At 42.7% G+C, this 17311-nt stretch overlaps 2 protein-coding genes across 2 annotated transcripts; one reads left to right on the forward strand and one right to left on the reverse strand.

Moving 5' to 3' along the window:
• Positions 1-446: 446 nt before the first annotated feature.
• Positions 447-3769, forward strand: LOC137007094 (uncharacterized). The gene is made up of 5 exons (XM_067368391.1): positions 447-599; positions 1235-1342; positions 1422-1555; positions 1638-1823; positions 3632-3769. The coding sequence occupies exons 1-5, from the start codon at positions 447-449 to the stop codon at positions 3654-3656; spliced, it is 606 nt and encodes a 201-aa protein (XP_067224492.1). The 3' UTR covers positions 3657-3769.
• Positions 3770-5762: 1993 nt separating this feature from the next.
• Positions 5763-17047, reverse strand: LOC137007095 (von Willebrand factor A domain-containing protein 5A-like). The gene is made up of 20 exons (XM_067368392.1): positions 16961-17047; positions 16634-16683; positions 15859-16061; positions 14424-14646; positions 14126-14286; positions 13922-14036; positions 11461-11636; positions 11291-11379; positions 11061-11205; positions 10897-10976; positions 10698-10812; positions 10447-10605; positions 10114-10217; positions 8954-9171; positions 6864-6941; positions 6725-6763; positions 6558-6641; positions 6308-6447; positions 6109-6232; positions 5763-6035 (listed from the first exon to the last, which is right to left on the reverse strand). Exons 2-20 carry the CDS (start codon positions 16674-16676, stop codon positions 5956-5958), a joined length of 2376 nt encoding a protein of 791 aa, XP_067224493.1. The 5' UTR covers positions 16677-16683; positions 16961-17047; the 3' UTR covers positions 5763-5955.
• Between the last annotated feature and the right edge of the window lie 264 nt (positions 17048-17311).

Raw genomic sequence — 17311 nt, forward strand, 5'->3', positions numbered from 1 at the left:
AACTCCTCCTCCTGTTGATTTTCATGAACGCTGAACCAGATCATCTTCAGAACATGTCGACAAAAAGTAATGGAATTCAAGCTGATTTGTCAAACTGTTTATGAAAAACGTGCAAACAAATTGAATGAAGCGCTTGCTAAAACATAAATAAGGCTGTATCTCCTGTACCTCCTCAGTGCTTCATTGTTTTCAAATCAAACCTGGTCCATGTCAGTACAAGCATGACCTGAGGTTAAATGCGGTTTCAGCGCAGTGCCACCTACTGCTCTGGAGTTATTAAAAATGACTATTTTTGATTATAACTTCTGAACAATTTGTCCAAAAATCACAAGTTAGATTTGTTGTATCATGCCGAGTCGATTGATTTCCAATTTCCCCCATATTGGCCATTTTGAATTTTGTGCTAAAATGCTGTATGAATGCATTAGTGTATTATGAAACTCAGTATGGGTCATGAGCACAGTGCCCTGAAGGAGCATGGGAAGATTCAAGTGGTAAAATCAAATATTCACATGCTTATTTTCATGGGAGTCATCTCCTTCGACTCCCGAATCCTTGATGAGTCCAACGATGCCAAACACGTTAAGTTTCAGCTTATGGTTTGTGCAACATTGTGATTTAGAGCTTGCTGAATATATTCAAAACTGTTAGTCCGAGATGAAACCACCGTAGGAAACACAAAACCATAGTTCGTTAACAATATGCTAATGCACAAATGTCAGTTTTGAGAGGAAGTGGCAGAAAATCCAATCAAAGCCATCCATGGGTCACTTTTTTTATTTTATACATATAAATGTCTATAACTCCGAAATGAAGTGAGAGATTTTCACCAGATGTGACACACACATGAATGAGGACACACTCTGAGGACACACAATAAAAAAAGTGTGCCTGTTGGTGGCGCTATAATAGAACAAAACATGAAATTTCCATTAAATACAATACAGTATTATGATATGAAATGCTGTATCATATGAATGCACTGATTTACCATTACGAAACTCAGGATGTGTCATCGGCACCATGCTCTGAAGGCACACAATAGGTTTTGAGGCGCCACCTTGTGGTCAAACACTATACTTTTTAAAGTTTTTAAAAAATGCTAATTGCAGCTGGTCTGACGCTGATGTTGGACCAGCTTATCGTGCAGCTATATCAGTGAGTTCACACTTGGTTTGCTGTGATATTTGCACAGGGATGCATCAGTAAATGACACTTTCTCAATGTTTTCCAGGACGCAGACTGGGTGGAGCGGGTCTCTCGGGGTGGCAGGGTGGTGATCGGTGTGAGGAGAGAGAAAACTGCCAGTGTACAGATCGCCCTGACGAAAGAGGAGGAAGCTGTAAGTGTCAGTTCGACTCAAACCGCAGATCTCTTGCGCCAGTTTTTGACAGTCAGTGACTCTCCGGTCTCTTCCACAGGTTCTGCAGCTCTACTTCAGGCAGATCCGGCCTAAGAACATTGGGCTGGAGAAATTCTGCCGGGGTTTTTTTGTTTCATCGTCCAGCGATACAGTCCATAGTGTGTCCCAGGACATGAACCGGCTACACGAGATGTACGTACCTACACAGATCCACGCGCTCACGTGTGTCGTTGCACCTGTCGGGCATAGTCACATGTCGTGTTTGTTCCTGCAGTTATAAGCTGGCCCCTTTCACGAGCCAGGACGTGAGGAGGGCTGCTGGGAAGGCGGCGCAGAAGCTCCCGGCACCACAACAGGAGGCTGTGAACCGGTACCTGGCCCATAGCGCCGGCGCGGCCCAGCGGGACAGGACGCCGCAGGATGTGGTGGACGCAGCGGAGCAGCTGGACTCGCTGGCTGGGTACGTCTCTTCATCCAGTGATGTCCAGCTGAACTGAGCTCTTGTTTTAAACTGTTTTCCTCTCTTGATCAGCACTTCTTCAGACGACAGCTCCTTCCTAGCTGAACCGGCACGGCTGTTTCCAGCTCGTGGAGAGATTTCTGCGCTTTCGTGACCAGATTCCCCGTGTCTCTGGAGGGCCAGCCACCCACCAAAAGACAGCGGGTCGATTCAGGCTTTCCCCAAGACCGCGTCTTTTACAAGTGGCGGGCCACCCAGTACGCCCAGAGAGAGGAGTACCTGCTGTGTAAGTGACTGATATTAATGCGTTGATGAACTCATTGACACAAACGAGTGACGGGCACGAGTAAAGTCCTGTGATCGTCTTTCAGCGCGCTTCACACACCGCAAGCCTTCGGCCGCAAAGGTGGCGAGGCTGATCGCGCAGGAGGGGTGGAAGACCAACCATCCCAAGCCTGAAGAGATCGAGCGCTTGTGGAGACCGCCTCCCAGCGGCACCGTTGAGACCAATGAGGTCATCATAAAATGTGTGTCGGAGCAGACCTGGACAGGCCTGGCCATCAAAGACTTCGGTGCCGAGGAAGGTCTAGGTAAGAAGTGATGACTTCACTCAAACGTTCAGTTCAGCTGCACCAGGACCTGAAGTTTTCCTCTGCTGCGTTCACTAACTCCATGTGATGCTCTCTTCACCGCAGGAGTGGTTGCGACCCGACCGATTTCCAAAGGCGACATCGTGTGTGACTACCACGGGAAGGTGATCCCAGCAGCCGAAGGGATGGCCATGATTCAGGGCCTTCATGGCCGGGTCAGGAACCTGTTCTTCTTCAGAGCCGGACAGAGAGACCTGTGCGTCGACGCTCACACCGTCCCCTGCGAGTGCCACCCCGACACGGACACTGTGGACAGAAGGATCAAACGCTCCTCCACGAGGCCCAACCTGGAGCCCTTCCACTGCGTGCTGAAGCTGAACGGAGCGGACCGCGACGTCATCCTCCTCACAGCGCTGCAGGACATCAGCGTCGACACGCAGCTGAGTTTTACTCTGGAGTGGTCAGGAGGTCCTTCCTTGGCCTGGAGCTGGACTGGCTGGATGAGTAGGTCGTGTTCACGGGTCCAGCAGCCTGAAGAACCCAAATCACGCTGAGCTTCATCAAAACCCGTCTCAGCACGCCTGTCTGCAGCGACGGCACAGATTAGCCTTCACAGTGACCTTTGACATTTGTGTGATGATTGCTGGAAAATGGAGGCAGTGTTTGTAAAAAGTTATTTAAGTTGGGCACACGCTCAGCGTGGAGCCGCTACCGCAGGAACATGGAGCGACAGTCGATCAGCGAGAGGACCAAACCAGCTTCGTTTAAAACTGGACCTCAAAGATAAACTGACTTCTGCAGTGAGCCGCGCAGGACCATTTGTGTTCGAGAGTTTCAACGCTAGATGACCACGTTAGATCTGAGATAACAGGACTCCCAGAATCCGTTCACGGGACGTTCACAGACAGGATCTGCTGTTTCAGTGTAAGTACAGCTGGACTTTGGTTTGTGGAGGTGTTTTTGGATGAACTGATGAAGATGCAGGATTTACAGTGTTATTAATTTAGTAGATTAGTGGTGCGTGTTTAGCATTGCATGTTTTTATTGCAGAACTACAATACATGATCGTGTTTCTTGTGAACCGTTGCACTCCTGTTCTTCAGTGAAACTAGGTGTTTTGAGAGCTGTTTTGGAATCAAAGCACATGTGCAATAACTGAACATGCCTGTAACACTGTCTCTTTGATGTCAAATCATTTATTTTTATTTCTCCTCTCAGAAACATGTGCATCTATCAGACCTGAAGCATCTATTTCCATTGGTATGGATGGACCTGAAGTTCCTCAATCATCTCCAGCAAGAACGTGCTGAAGTACATGGAGGTCAGCAGCTGTGGATGTCACATGCTACATGATTCATTCAGGACTGGCCACATGAGTATTGAGAACCTGTTGAGATCAGTTTGATTTGACAATGACCCTTCAACACGAGAAGATCGGACAAAACTGATCTCCACCCACTCCCATGCTATCTAACCAATCATTTCTTATATTAAATTTATACATATAGTAAATAAACTTTAGAATAAGAACTCTAGAACAAGAAATTATTTGGTAGATAATATATAATATTTGGTTTATTGAAATAAATATTTTGTAAATACAAAATTTGTCTTTTTTTTTTTTTTTCGTTTTTACATATTTTTGCAAATGTATGTGGAATTGCAAAAACAGACACTTCAAACAACAAAAACAAAAAACAAATCTAACCTTTCACAAAAATCCAGATTTTATTGTATTTATAATGGTTAAATATGTCAAAAGTCTGGAATCTGTAAGATTTTTAATGTTTTTGAAAGAAGTCCCGTCTGCTCATCAAGGCTGCATTTATTTAATAAAAATACAGTAAAACAGTGAAATATTATTCCAGTGTAAATCATCTGGTTATTACACTGTAAAGTGTAATTTATTCCTGTGATCAAAACTGAATTTTCAGCATCATTACTCCAGTCTTCAGTGTCACATGATCCTTCAGAAATAATTCTAATATGTCAATTTGCAGCTCAAGAAACATTTATTGTATACAATTGTACAAAATATTTGTGTACAGTATTTTTTTTCAGGATTATTTGATGAATAGAAAGTTCAAAAGAACAGTGTTTATTTGAAATATAATCTTTTGTAACATTATAAATGTCTTTACTGACACTTTTGATCGATTAAATGCATCATTGCTGAATAAAAGTATTAATTTCTTTAAAAAAATAAAATAAAAATTCTTACTGACCCCAAACTTTTGAACACTAGTGTATATTGTTACAAAAGCTTTGTATTTCAGATAAATGCTGTTTTCTTGAACTTTCTATTCATCAAAGAATATATAATAATTTACACTGGAATAATATTTCACTGTTTTTATTGTATTTTTAATTAAATAAATGCAGCTTTGAGCAGAAGAAACCTTTTAAAAACATTACAAAATTTCAAACTTATACATTATTAATGTTTATAAGGTTGTGATTGGAGCCGTTGGTCACATCCAGAAAAATGAATGAATGGATATGATATATATGGTCACAACACAGCTTCTAGAACTGCAATTCCTGCAGGTTTTATTTCTAACCAGCACAATTTTGCCTCTAACGCCTAGATCAATATCCAGAAACAACTCAGTTTAGATCATTTTTTTTTCTTCATAAAATTATATTTCATGTGCAAGCTAATGATTGCGTATGATTTATGGTAAATTGGTAAACAAAAAAAAACAAAAAAAGTAATTATCTCCCAAAACACAGCAGAAATGTTTATGAGAAACACACACACAATGATTATTTTTACTAAAGTAAAAAAAAAAAACCCATTACATATAACACAAAAATTAAATACACATAAATTGATAATTTTTATTTTACTGAAGAATAAATAAAGGGATGGCCAAACGTGTCCCCAAAGGGCTGCTCTGTGACGGACACGAGAGGGTCGAGCTGTTTCTGATGAATTCAGAGTGATTTAGTTTCAACACTGAATAATCATTAAACTGATTACAGTTCAGGTTTTGGGACACATTAATATATATATATATATATATATATAGTATCTGTGGTCAGTCATGGGTCATTTATGACATTAAAAAGCATTAAATTAGATCTGAAGATACCTGTTTTTTTAAACCTGACCAATGTTTTACCACAGTTTTACAATAAAAAGTGATCCAATGATTAATTAGAGTCAGGACGGCACATCAATCATACAGAAATAAAGTGATATTAGCATTATTTCACAAAAGAGAGAGGGTCTGTTTATGATTATTTGTAATCACACAAAACAACATTAGCGTCGAAAGCATGTGCATTAAAAAATATATTGATGCTTTCTCTTTGATAATTTCTTTAATTTTCCGCCCAATGCCCCAGGATAGTGTTCTGAAGTCCAGAACATAGAGCAGCATAAGATTATACATTCACAGTCATATTTAGAGCAATAACATGAACTGAGGTCAGGCCCTAAAGCTTCCCTCTGTCACGATACAAACAGAAATGTGTCTGTGTTTCTCTATTAATTCTGTTCAAGATCAAGAGTGAGTTATTTGTTCTTCTGACAGTCTTCAGATTCCCAGCATGCCTTCAGTCACCTGACATCCCAACAGGACGTTCCCGTCACACACACACTGAGACAGGCCGTCCGCTGAAACACACACACACTGTAGCAGAACATCTACAGGAAGCACTGAACGCTGAATGAATGGATGTCGACTCACGTTTCTGAGAGCGGATCCATGACGCCGCCTTCATGGCCACAAACTGCCACTCCACCTGGTCACCTGATCTACACGAGTATAACCAGATCAGAGCCAGAACGGTGGCCCACACGGACCCGTCCACCTGGAACACACAACCACACGTCACACACTCACGCTGAACTGATCACACACACACATATGACATCATATACCCCACCTGTGCCGGTCTGTGATTGGTCACCTCGTCCTCAGTCTTCCCAAGCACGTAAGCTAAGTCGTAGCTCAGCTCCCAGCATCCCGAGGCCTTCTGAAGAGAGACCAGCCGGAGCAAAGGGTCCATCTGGGGCTCGGGTTCGGCTGAAACACACAGAAGGAAGCTAGACACGTAAAGCAGCGCTATTTCTGATATGATGATTAAAGCAGATAAATGAAATCCAGGGCACTGTTTTCTGGATGTGTGGATTTACCTGGACGTAAAGCACAACATTCATCAGACGAATCAGGAGGAGGTTGTGAGCTGAAGAACTTAGCCACTGATCTACAGGCGCGTGCTGAAGAACAAAAAAGACTATTAGATTCATGTACACATTCAAAACAGAACAAGAAAAGCTCAGTCAAGTATATCTCGACTTACACATTATAGAACCACCTGCTTTACGGGAAGACAACCTTGCTAAGAAAAAGAGAGAAACTGATAAGGGTATATGCTGAAAACAATCATTCAAAGAGCGACATTCAGATATGGAGAAAAAGATAATTAGATTAAAAAAAACACTGAAAAAGAACAAAAGTGGAGTGAAGTGTATTTCTCTTACACTGAAGAGAACAAGCCATCAATCGAGCCGCCATTGCTAAGAATACAGAGACAAAAGCACATGTAAGAATATAAGACACTTTAAAAACACAAATCTGACACAACCACAAACAAAAACACTCACACCAAACCAGCTTCTGATAAAAAAAACACAGTTCTGCATTACCAGCACAAAGAGATAAAGAAAAAAATAATAATACAAAAAGAAGAAAGAAAAAAAGAACAGAAAATTAAAAATGGTCAAGCGACCCCCATTGGACCACTAGTGGTTAAATAAAGAACAATGCATATGATTTCTTTCTATGATTTCCCATAAGGCCACCATACATCGTGAACATTTCTAATAAAGAATGCAATTTCACATATTAATGATGTGAGCACACTAGTATTAAACTATAATGTGGCAGGAAAATGTCTCGGGTTACGCGTGTAACCATGGTTCCCTGAGAAAGGGAACAAGACACTGCACCCTCTTGAGGACACGATGGGGAATGAACGGTGTTTGAAGAACTGAAAAAAAAGGTCGCTGTTTGGATTTAAATAGGCATAAGCTTAAGAGTCTATGAATGGATCATTATTACAGTGATTATTATGTTTTTAGCATGTTATATGTTTAGCAACAGTTCTTTTAACCCTACAGATGGAGTGTGTAGCTTTTCATTTCTTAAACAACCATGTTTTAAGATGTACTTTAAGATGTAAGATTGGCACCTCTGAGTCCAGAGCCTACATTTACTGAGAGTCTTTGGGATGTGCTGGAGGAGACTTTACAGAGCTCTCACCTCTTGCATTGTCAATACAAGATCTTGACCAAAAATTGCTAACCTCTTGATGGAAATGAATGTTATGATGTTATTTCCATCAAGAGGTGCATCAGTATTTGGTGAGAAATATTCTTGTATGTGATGCTAAAGTCTACTAAAGTCTATGAGCTCCCTCTGTTGCTCTGACTGCAATCCTCGGATTGCAATCACATAATTTCAAGGAAAATTTACAGAAATGTGTGGTAAACATATGATATATTATCAATATATTTCTAAATGTGTAAGACTTTGGATTTAAAAGCCTTAATGGAGTTGTTTTGTGAACTCCTGTGATTGTAAATAAATGGAAGCAGGTGTGCGTTCTCTTTTTATGTGAATATAAATATCAGTTAGATTCAGCTTGAATGATGTGCACCCCTGACAAATTAAAATTACTTACTGTAACATTTTTTATTGTAAAACATTGGTCAAATATTGATGTTGGAGTCTTAAGTCTTTAAGTAAAGATCAAGCGTTCACTGCAGTCATGCTGGCCAAACAGTGGAAATATAACTTGATTTTGGCCTCGGTGCTTGAGGTCCGAGGCTATTGGCCCAGCTCGGCACGTTGATAGCCCTGCCTCGCACTGGCCTGACAGTGGAAATGTGGCTAAGGAGGCTCACAGAGAGCCTAACAGCTCAAACACCGGTCATGCCGGAGGCATTCCCTATAGTGTCCTCAAGAGGATGCAGTGTGAGTTCCCATTCGATAGGGAACTGATTATGAAATCATACTCCTAAACAATCCTGATCCTGGTGTACTGCAGAGTTTAGTTCCAACCTGCTCCAACATACTCACCTGGGCCGTGTCCGAAATCACCCACTAGCTGTTAGACGCTGGTCTAATGTGGCTACGGCATAACATCAAACAAGTGTAAATTTTAATTGATTATTAAATCATTTTATTAATGTTTATACATGCTAGTTTCCATGAATTCAAAATAAGACTTTTTATTACTACTGGAGCAGCCAGGTTGCTAATTTTCAAGTAATTATTAAACAGGAATCACAAACTGTGCAAAAGAGGCAGCCCTTCCAGCGCACTCAGTGTCTGAATTCACTCACTCGCTTTCATTTGGGCTGTATTAGTGCACTAATGTGGGGAATAGTGAATGATTTCATATACACCCCTGGAAGTTTCGAGAGAATTTAATAAGGATGGGAACTAAACTCTGGTGGACAGTGTCTCTTCAGGATCAGAACTGGGCAGCCCTGCTGTAAACACACACAGAAATCAGTGAACTTACCCTGTACTGGCACTCTCCTCTGCAGCAGCGGCCCTTTCACCGTCTGTTTGCTGTCTTTATTAACACCGATGAAGGCTGTATGAACGCTGCTCACTCCTGCCTGAACACTGAGCTCCACGATCCTGCTCCTGACGGCCTCCGCGTCTGCTCCTCCGGCCCGCTCCTCCAGCTCCAGAGAGCGGATCACAGACCGGGCCGCCAGCCGGTGGATCGTCAGTCTGAAGCAACAAACACAAACCTGTCAAATATACAGTCTTCACTGTCAGAGACGCAGCTCGGAGATCTGATATGGTGGAGTAATGTCAACACAACCATGATATTAGGTCATATGATCCGGCTCTTCTTTGTATAGTTTCATGTCATATCTATAATTGTCCTGCTAAAGCCAAAACAAGCACTGACTGAAAACTGAACAATAATAAACCCTAACCCGGCTGATAGAAGAGGCAATGGAAGATCACAGAGGTAACAAATTCAGCAACTTAAATAAGTAAATAAATACATAAATAAATATAAATCTGAGTGTGTATCAGTGGTGGACAGTAACAAAGAATTTATATTATACAATTTTATCAGCGACTTAAGTACTTAACTGTACTTTATCACAGTAGTTTTATTTTGGTAAACTTTTACTTTCACTAAATCTACCATAAAAGCTGTTTCAGCCCATTGAAACGCTTGAATGTGAAGATGTCACTGTGTGTACAGAGCAGGCCCAGCATATTCCCCGCTGATGTGTGTGTTTGCACAGCATTCCTCTAGAAATGTTAATGCATTTTGCCACATGTAACATTAGTACAGTCTAATTTTATACTATTTGTTGCCACATTTACACAAATTTTGATTTTCCTATTTTTTGTGGTACATATTTTTACTTGTTTGAACTTGAATTATCAGTAACGTAAACTGATATTTTAGTATATGTTTCAACAGCGTATAACAAACTAAAACGTTTTCTTATTTGCATATCAGTACTTATTAAATGTCTGCACTGATCTTTTATTATTAGTACTCTGACTAATGACTGGCCTGACTAGTAAAAAACAATCAGTATTTTTACATTTAATACCTAATTTAAAAATCAAGTACTTTTGTACTTTACATGTACAATTGAAAAAGAATACTCAAAGGGTTAGTTCAGCCATGAGTGTGTGTGTTACCCCGTGTCTTCCGTTGGTTTGAGAGTAAACTGGAGCTGGTTAGTCACTGGTTGGTCCTTCAGTCTGTATTTCACAGTTACAGCTCCTTCTGCCTCTCCTGAACTCTATGATGAGAGAGAAAGAAAACGTAACGTGCGCATTTGATGATTTTACACTCTTCAGCTCTTTTCTTTCAAGGACCAGTGGTGCACCACATCTGGGTTCGGACACGCCACACAAAATGATCGACATGTTGGATTTTTCCCAGTGGCTACTGGTTGAAGAGCCCTTGGTTTACACAGTGTGGCACTGGTCTCCAAAGTTTCTTTAAATTAACCATTAAAAAGCTTTGACCTGTCCTTTCAGCTGAGCGTAGATGAGCGCCCTCTGACCCTGGAACAGGGTGTTGATGGGTGGTGACAGCGTGTCCACCGTAACGCCCTCAGGAACGGTCCAGTCCACAGAGATATTATCCACAGCCGGCTGGAGAGCAAACCTGAGCGACTGCATCACCTGACAGAGAGGACAAGAAGAAAGAGTGGTAAATAAAAACCCTGAACATCTTGTACTGATTCTGTCCACTCTGTTTCCACAGCAGATCTTACTTTGGGCTGCATGCGGTCAGTGCCTGTGATGAACTGAGCGTGACCTGAACCTTCTCTGGCCATTCCTGTGATGAGAGCCGTACTCGCACCCTCACCGATCCCGAAGGAGAAACACCTGAAGACAGGAGAACACAATCACCTGACATGAGCTAAACGCTGTGATGTCAGGAGATGAGGAGGAGTGAGACGTGAGCTCCACCTGTGAGAGTAGACGTGACTCTTCACCAGGTCCAGCACCTCTTTAGTGTTCCACACCTCTCCATCCGTGAAGATGAACAGCTGAGAGAGAATCAGTGTCAGGCTGAGGAAACACCTCACCGACGTTCAGAAAGAGTGTTTGATGATTAATATGTTTGGCTGTACCTGTCGGGGGTGATCCGGGTGACAGGGCTGACTGTAGATGTGTTTCAGCGGCTGGAGGATCTCTGTGCCGCCCATGTCTGCATCCATGTCCTTTACTCTCCGTAGAGCCTCTTCCATTGTGTCCTCGCTGTACACAACACTCTGACTGCAACGACACACACCACAGTCTCTCACAAAAACACCACTAAACAGCATCATTCCTGAAGAACAACTAGCGTTTGGATACTGACGGGAAGAAGGACTCAAATCGAGAGCCGAATCCATAGATGTTGAAGTAGCATCCCATGGGCAGACTCTTCAGCAGCAACAACAGCGTGTCCTAGAGAGACACGTGCACAGATGAGTACAGTGACTCAATACATCTCAATAAACGTGTCATATTATAAATCCTAAATCTTACTCTTGCACTTTCAATGCGCATCTGTACGTCTTTCCCATGATGCATCCTGCATTCCATACTGCCAGATCTGTCAACCACAAAAACAAACTCGCCTTGAGATGCCAATGATGACATCACGTCCGCAGGGAACTCTGGGTACAAACTGATCATGAGCACCGGGTCGCCCATCAGACACCCTGAAACAGAGACAGTGTAAACAGGGTAAACGGGTGTAAATGGCCTGAATTTAGAAGCTGAATTTAGAATTTATGAAGCTGCTTCATCAAGCCCCTCCTCAGTGGACAGCAAGCCAAATTAGCTAACCTAATACCCTAAAGATTATATGGGCAAACAAACTCGTCAATGGGACTGTCTTGAGAGTCAGAAGCCTCAAATGGATGGCCTGCCAAACCTTGCAGGATAATTGATATGTCCAACAATGGGATTCGCACAGGACAGCAAGGCCTAAACTGTCTTGCCAAGAAACCAGAGGGAACACCTCCCAAAGGCATATGACCCACTGCCATAGCAACTACATAAACTTTGGGGCTGGTGCCCCTGCTGAAAACAGACTCTGTATTAACTCCAACACTGAACTCACAGGATAGTAAACTGGGTCAAAGTCATGTTGCCTATATGAGGAAACAACGAGCATCCACTTAAGGGCTTACAGCCACCTTGTAAAAGACGCTCTATTGGCAATCTCAGCTGAGAGGCCAGAACACATCAGCAGGCCACACCCATGGATTCCTCAAATATGGATGCCTTTTCTGAGGATAATCTCCTAACCGTACCTGAAAGGGCCAGAATGCAAGCAACAGGCATTCCGCCCTGTCTCTCGTCTGAGAAGACGGATCAGTGGGAAGGCATACAGAATGGTCTCAGGCCATTCCTGATTCAGTGTGACGGGAGGGACAGAGAAAACCAGAACGGACAATTAGTGGTATCGCTCAACGCAAACAGATCCACCTCAGCTTGGCCAAACTTATGCCATATCAGGCTTACCACCTAAGCCTGTAACTTCCACTGACTGGGCTCCAGCCCCTGCCTTGAGAGTAGGTCTGAAAACATGAAATCCTCATAGAAGAAGTAACAACCATCTGAGACCTAGATACACTGGCAGCATCTCCAAACGATTTATGTGCCAGCTGTGGTGTGTCCGTCCAAACTCCGAATGCGGATAGGAGCGGGGGTCTCATCCACAGCAGAAGGCACGAAAGCCTCTGCGTGTTAGCATAACTCTGCAGCAATGATGCCAACAAGGAAAAATCCCTAGGCCTTATATTCTCCACTGGAATAGCCTCATATGGAGCAGACCCAACTGAACTACAGGGGACGCTGCTGCCATAAGACCAGGAAATCTGCGGCATATGCCTGCTTGAACTACGCGTCCTGGTTTGAACTGAGTCAAAAAGTCCGGGAGAGATTGAACATGTGCGGGAGACATGCATGGTAGGACAATCTTAGCGCCTGGGGTTAAGGACAGACGCTAAGAAGAAAAGGAGAAAAGCATCAGCAGCGACAGAGAAGAGAGATGGGAGAGAAAGAAAAAAAGATTGTTCCGATTCCCAGACAGACTGGCGCTCAGTCCTCAACCAGCCGAGAGGCTCATGAACCAATCTCCGGCCTGGAACTGACTGACTGAAAGATTGAGATGACGCAAGAAATTCAAAATTGGATGGTGTAACCATGCTAAATGGTTTGCAGTACCAAGCGTAAGACACCTTGCAGGCGTTGCCACATGCTAAGCAATCTGCCAGGGATGTTAACCCTTCTTTGCCTGGACAAGGATGTGCAGGGCTGGCCCTTGGGTTTGTCTCAATCTGTGGGCGTCAAGGTGTCCTCTGATTGCAAAAAACCAGTGGAGTCAGGAAGGACATGTGGATTAACTACACCCTGAGGCTTTTAGATATACTTTCTTTTCTGCATGGGGCCTTGAAGCACCTGAGTGGCGGGAGACGCCTTTAAAACAGGGAACAAGCCAACTGCAACTGCAAGGGCATTGGATGCTGTCAAAAATGGGCTGTGAACACACAACCTTTGGCTATTTCTTGGACTCCAAAGGCCAGAGAGCACTGAGAACTTGAGACGCTGCTTGTACAAAGGGTCAGGCCTAAAACTTTCCAAGGCACAACGTGCGATGGAACAGGTAAGGTAGGAGCCAGGAGGTCATGCTCAGAGAGGCAAATACGCTTTTGCAGATAGACCAAACTCTCCAAAGGGGGGCTTGACCTCCAGAAACAAGTAAAAAAAAAATCAGGAACTACTATTGGGGATACTGACAAGGGTGCTGTAGAGAACTTGAGCATGACCAAGCTCACAATGTGCCAGGACTTTTATCCAAGGTCTCACTAGGATCACATTGTACACTCAAGCAAAATGGTAAAGAACTGTTAAAACTATACAATCTGTACCGCTTTAACTCGCATATTAGAAGTAAATTTACACTAAACAGAATTTGTGTACAAACAAAAACATGTACCTGGCTGAGCTGTGGGCGCTCCGGCCTCCACTACAGCAGTGGGCTGATGGGTATTCTCATAGTACAGAAACAGCTCAACATCCTTATCGAACCGGTGACCAGCACTCAGATTCACCTACACACACCATTACAGCCTTCTTGAAATTAAAACTGCATAAAAATTGTACACACACACACACACACACAGAGAATCACACACAGTACCGTGGCATGAGTATGATCCGGGTGGAGGAACACCAGAGGATCCAGTGGGCAGCTGGACTCCAGTCTGGAGATGCGGTCTGAAGATCTCACATCGACACTCAGAGACAGTGTGTAGGGAATAACACATGCTGAGGAAACTTCTGGAACACTGGCTGCTGAAGCTGAGAGAATGACAAACGTAAAAGGTTACACTTGTGTAATTAAGTGACCGAATGGACAGTCCCTGTTGTGGCCCATATATGATGATGATCTTGAGCTCTTAGTGTGGTTCTGTTGTGAGATCAGGTAAGCTGTGCACCTGCAGGTGAGTATCTGGGGTTGAGTACAGCCGGCAGACTGAAGCGCAGCGCATGATCGGCCTGAACACTGAGCTCAATGATGTAGACGATGGAGATGATGGCAGTCTGACCCGGAGACAAACACCCGATGCTCAGTTTGAACACATCTGAACTCGCATCGCTCTCTTCCAGCAGAAACGCCTGCTGACCCGAACTCACAGCATCATCATACTGATCCCGCGCCTGGAAGAGACGAACACACCCATAACCACGATCACCAGAGGAACCTTACTTACCGTCACTATGGCTGACATATGAATAATAAGAGAAAGATATGAGGACAATGTCTGAGCAGAACATTTCAATTTTTGTTTTTACTGATCAAAACTTTCAAACTTCACAGGACAAGTACCACTACTTCTACATTTAGTGCATGTAATATTTTGATTAATATTAATATTGCTGTATTTCAGATAAATCATGATGCTGCATGAGCCTCATCAGACCTTTGACTGGCTCTTTGCAGGTCAAAATAGCTAAATAATGCTTAGAAAAATAAAGAGAAGATGATGAAAGAATGACAAGGAAGAACAAACATGAACACACAAGAGTATATTCAAACAAGAGCCAGCAGCACTCCAGCTCCAGACAATGACACTGAAAACTGTCCTGTTACTTCAGCGAACATTACAACCACAGCATATCTCAGTTCTGCGAAAACCAATGTTACTCACGTGTGAACAGAAACAACACAACCTCTGTTTTCTTCACTTAGGTGTCTCCAGCGCTGGAAAGCTTTGCTTACATTAACATTATTCCTAAAGCTCTTGCCTGTTCCAGTGATATTCCTCTGAGCTTTTCTCTTTTGTAATGTCTCTCAGGCATCTCTCTTTCTTCAAATCTCCCTCTTACTCACTCTAGCTCCTCCCACATCACGAGTGGAAACGCCCCCTACTGCTGATTGGCTACAAGTGTGTTGTGCTGCTTGCTCTGATCCACTTACAACAGCGTTTCTCAGAAATCACTTACTGCACCTTTAAACCATTAAGACTATTAACTCCTTTCACAATCACAGGGAGAAGGTCATTCATAACAGAGGTCATTTACATATAGAAGCCTTAAAAGGCACATCAAGAAAAAAATTATTCAAACGGTGAGAGGCTATGGAAACTGTGGCATATCATGGCAAAAGTCTCCCTGGAATTAAATGAGTTCAATGGATTGCTGTAGAAAAATAAAGAACACTTGTGCTTCTCAGTCAACTGTGCATCACTGCTCGTAAAAATATATTAAGTTCTGCTACTTGGAACACAATTTACGAGGAATTATCAAGCACTAAGCAACGTTAAATCTAACATTAAAACTTCTAGATAATGATTTCACGTAATTTGAGTGGAAGGAGTGGAACACCTGTCATAGAAAAACACCTAAACAACCGCTGGTGTCTCGACTCACGCTCTGTTTGTCCTGCACCTCCGCCACAATCTCCTGCTCTCCGATCTTGGCACTGAAGTGGCAGACGGCGGCATCGGCGGGCAGCGGGAAGACGAACAAGGCCTCCAGGGGGCGCTCCTCCTCATTGACATACTGCAGACTGGAGCTGACGGAGGCCACGTGATCCTGGACCTGCAGCTGCACTGAGATGCTCTTCAGAGGAACTGAAACCCAAACTTATCAACACTCTCTTCAGAAGATCAAACATCTCAACACTCTCTTCAGAAGATCTGCACCATAGTGAATATACAGTGTTGGGGAGAAGCTAACTACAATACAAGTAGCGACACTACAAACTTAACTACATGTTTCAGTAGCTTGGCATTAGCTCAGTTCTGTCATGAAAACTAATTGACTAATTGACATGGTAATGGATGTGGTAATGTTAATTTATTAGTTGTACCGAGTACTGCTCCCAGTTTAAGATAACGTTACACACAAGCAGTTTTGGACTTTGACAGTCGTTTGAGATACAGGCTATATCTGAGTATTGTGAGTATTTTTGGATAGTTTACAAAATAAATCTATATAAAATAAATAAATAAAGCAATTATTCAGTTACTTGTAATATACTGTTATTGTAAAAAAGAAAAAGATCTACCTTTTCCCAGTAATTTGTGGTGTTGCTAACTACTCTGTCAGAAGAGTATCTCAGCTACTTTACCTCATGATCTTATGAACACTGTGGATATAACCAGAGAAAGCAGTGATTGTGAGGAGGAAGTGTAGTTTATACCTGGCACATTTCTGTCAGACACGAGACCACAGCAGTTCACCATCCTGACCCTGTGTGAGAACAAACCAGCGTTTACTGCTCATCATATTTCATAACCTTCGACATATCATCAATTATATCTGCTGCAGAGCCGCTGCAGTTATCAGTACAGTAAAGTCGCAAATACAGTAAACACACCCATTTAGAAGAAGAATAGTTAGTCATTCAAATTTTAAAGCGCTAATGTGAATTAGAAACTAGTTCATGAAAAACTGAAAGCGATGAAGTCTTTTCGGCGATCTCCTGTGCTTTCTTACAAAGTGAAAGTAAACAGAAAACAAGTCTTACTGCTTTTATGAGTCCTCACGATCGGCTCAGTCTGTGAATAAGATGAGTTTCTGACTGACTGACCGCGATAAAGATGTTTCAGGAAGAGTCTGATGATCTGGATCTGAATCTGAATCAGCGCAATGGTTCTGCACAGGTGAAGCACGTGACTCATAAAAGTCCCTTTTTCGTTCAATATAAAAACATACATATAATACCTTGTGCACAGCGTGAAGGACTATCGGTCTTTGTCAGACACGTGATTTTGTTGTGTGTGACGTCACCGCGGCGCCATATTTGTGGTATCCCTGCTGACTGTGAGAATGAAAGAGATTACACGAGTTGAGATAACAAGCATATAACTCGCAAATA

The sequence above is a fragment of the Chanodichthys erythropterus genome, chromosome 18, assembly GCF_024489055.1.
Source record: "Chanodichthys erythropterus isolate Z2021 chromosome 18, ASM2448905v1, whole genome shotgun sequence".
Lineage (NCBI taxonomy): Eukaryota > Metazoa > Chordata > Actinopteri > Cypriniformes > Xenocyprididae > Chanodichthys > Chanodichthys erythropterus.